The sequence below is a fragment of the Notothenia coriiceps genome, unplaced genomic scaffold, assembly GCF_000735185.1.
Source record: "Notothenia coriiceps isolate Sejong01 unplaced genomic scaffold, NC01 NC01_scaffold00000339, whole genome shotgun sequence".
Classification (NCBI taxonomy): Eukaryota; Metazoa; Chordata; class Actinopteri; order Perciformes; family Nototheniidae; genus Notothenia; species Notothenia coriiceps.
In genome coordinates, this window is record NW_011333040.1 from 19,579,679 (window position 1) to 19,582,126 (window position 2,448).

Consider the following 2,448-nt stretch of genomic DNA (forward strand, 5'->3'; position numbering starts at 1 on the left):
ATCAAGGTTACTATCAGCCTGTCACTCATTTATTTTCAGGGAGGGGGCGGGTTTGGAGGAACAGAAAGGAGACCGGGTGATCGTGGAAGGCTTTTTTCCTCCCGCCTTCACCAAACTTTAAACCTATGCTTTACACACGGTATATATCAATCTGAGATAGCAAGTAGGACATTAATACTCCTGCAATCCAGAAATTATCTAAATCTCACCAAAAACCTGACATGTAACGCAAGTATAAAAAAATCATAAACCACCCTGTGTGTCTGAGCCGCAGCATTACGGAGTGATTCAGAGCGGGTCCTTCTGCTGTTGGTTCTGGACTAGTGATTGTGTTGGCGGATGAAGCAGACTGCTCCGTGTCTGGTGTCGCTGTCCCGTCTGTTCCCTGATCTCTCCGTCAGAGACCGATTTGATATTCAAGTGACAGAAAAAAAAAAACGTTATTGAAAAGCCGCGGCCGGAAAATCAGGAAGCAACGTTACTACGCTATAATCGATTTATGTTCTGTCACTGCATCGATTCAGAAACACCCACGTCCGCATCGCGATGCATCGTAGAAACGATTCATTTCAACACACCTACTAGAATTGCACTTTCATGCCATAGCACTAAGAATAAATAACGTTGAATACATACAGTAAGATAACAAACTTTATCCGTTGCTCTTTTTCATCAAACTCAGTGCTTACACTCTCATTCCTCACCACTTTAACTTTTCTAGAAAAGCTTTTTCAAACTCTTCTCGTGAAACTGTTTGATTTACTTTCATTGTTTACACTTCCCCACACACTTTCATTGCTGTATATGACTATTAAGTTGCTTAAAGTTAACATACTTTTTATTGAAGCTTTATTTATTCATCCTCATTGCAGGATGGGCGGTATCCCAGCTTGGAATGGGAAAGGAGAGAGACTTCTTCTCTACGTTGGAATCATCGACATCCTGCAGTCCTACAGGTGAGCATCACAGTAGTCATGAGATTAAACGTCATCACCAGCTTCACATCTTCCAGTGCGACAGGCTGGAGATTTTCATCAGAGAACTTTATGTACACACTGTGTCTTCTGTAGCAGCCATGCTCCAAATAAACTCCATCACTTCAGACAACACATTTAATGTTATTGGCCTACACTATAATATGACATTTGTAACATTACTGCGTTAAACTTTGTTTCCCTCCTCTCTCTTTCTGCAGGCTAATCAAGAAACTGGAGCACACGTGGAAGGCTTTGGTTCATGACGGGGTACGTTTCGTAAACACACATAAACACACTAATACATTAAATCATACTCATCCATATCTCAGTGAAAGACACTGACTCTTCCATTTACAAAATGGTTATTATTTTGATCTTGACTCTTTTCATCCTACCGCATACTGTGTGGATCGTTTTGTTTACACGCATTCGGGCCCTCCTTTAGGAGATTACACAACAATATCAACAAGTTACATTTAGCGAGGCATCACACAACGGCATTTCTGTTTTTGGATCTTCCTTTTTTTAAATCTTTTTCTGTGTGTCTCTGGCAGCTTGTCTCCTCCCCTATGTGTGAACTTTCTTTTAACTTGGAAGACTAAACTCATTAATATCCTGCGGGCCCAGTAGTAGGTGTATTACATCTTATTAGACGTCAGCTCTAATCAGAGCTATAGGTTACTTAAATGGGAATGAAATGCCTATCAAAAGACACAGTTGCCTTTTATTGAGTTAATATTTAACTATAATTTTGCACTCAATATACGCTCATTCTCATTATCTTTCTATTATTGTCATAAAGATAATATGACTTGAGTTTTTCCTTGTTTTAAATTAAATTTCCTTTATTTAATTTGAATGATTTATGAGCAGTCAGCCTTTATTTAAGAAACGTAGAGAGACACACACAGAAAATGTAGCACACTTTCTTGATGACATGCATACATTTGAACAATTTAAAGTGGACCTATCATGCTATATTTGACAAATATATTGTAGGGCCATACCTATATAAAACATGTCTGTGAAGTTTCTTTTTCAAAATACCAAACAGATCATGCATTTTAGCCATGCCTCATTTCGCTCTATTTGCTCTATTCCAGGCCTGTTTTTGCAGGGGCTGATTCTGTGACGTAGCTTTAATGCAAATGAGCTGCAGCTGACCACGCCCCCCTGCAGGAGAGGGGAGCGTGCTCTGATCAACTGCTGGGCTCTCAGAAGAGGGGGAGAAAAAGAGATCTCTGTCCTCCGTGTTTTATTCTTATATGATTATATAGAGTCATTATTCATTTGTTTTAAAGCTCAATAAATAACAAAGAAGGCCTTTGTCCGGAGATTTAAACTTTAACGGACCATGTGACCGGCGAAAAAACTGAACTCTGCCGCAGCGGTCCCCTCGTTCCTTGGAAGTAGGCGGACAGAGTGGGTGTTTGTCATCTGCCAGTTGGACTACCGGGAGAGAATTACAGCG

General features: G+C 40.2%; 1 protein-coding gene across 1 annotated transcript in view; it reads left to right on the top strand.

Moving 5' to 3' along the window:
• pip5k1ca (phosphatidylinositol-4-phosphate 5-kinase, type I, gamma a) overlaps nt 1-2,448 on the top strand; it is a 57,508-nt gene that overhangs the window by 46,177 nt on the left and 8,883 nt on the right. Inside the window, exons 13-14 of the mRNA XM_010778744.1 lie at nt 873-956; nt 1,196-1,244. Coding sequence (XP_010777046.1) covers nt 873-956; nt 1,196-1,244 — 133 coding nt within the window. The remainder of the gene's footprint in view (nt 1-872; nt 957-1,195; nt 1,245-2,448) is intronic.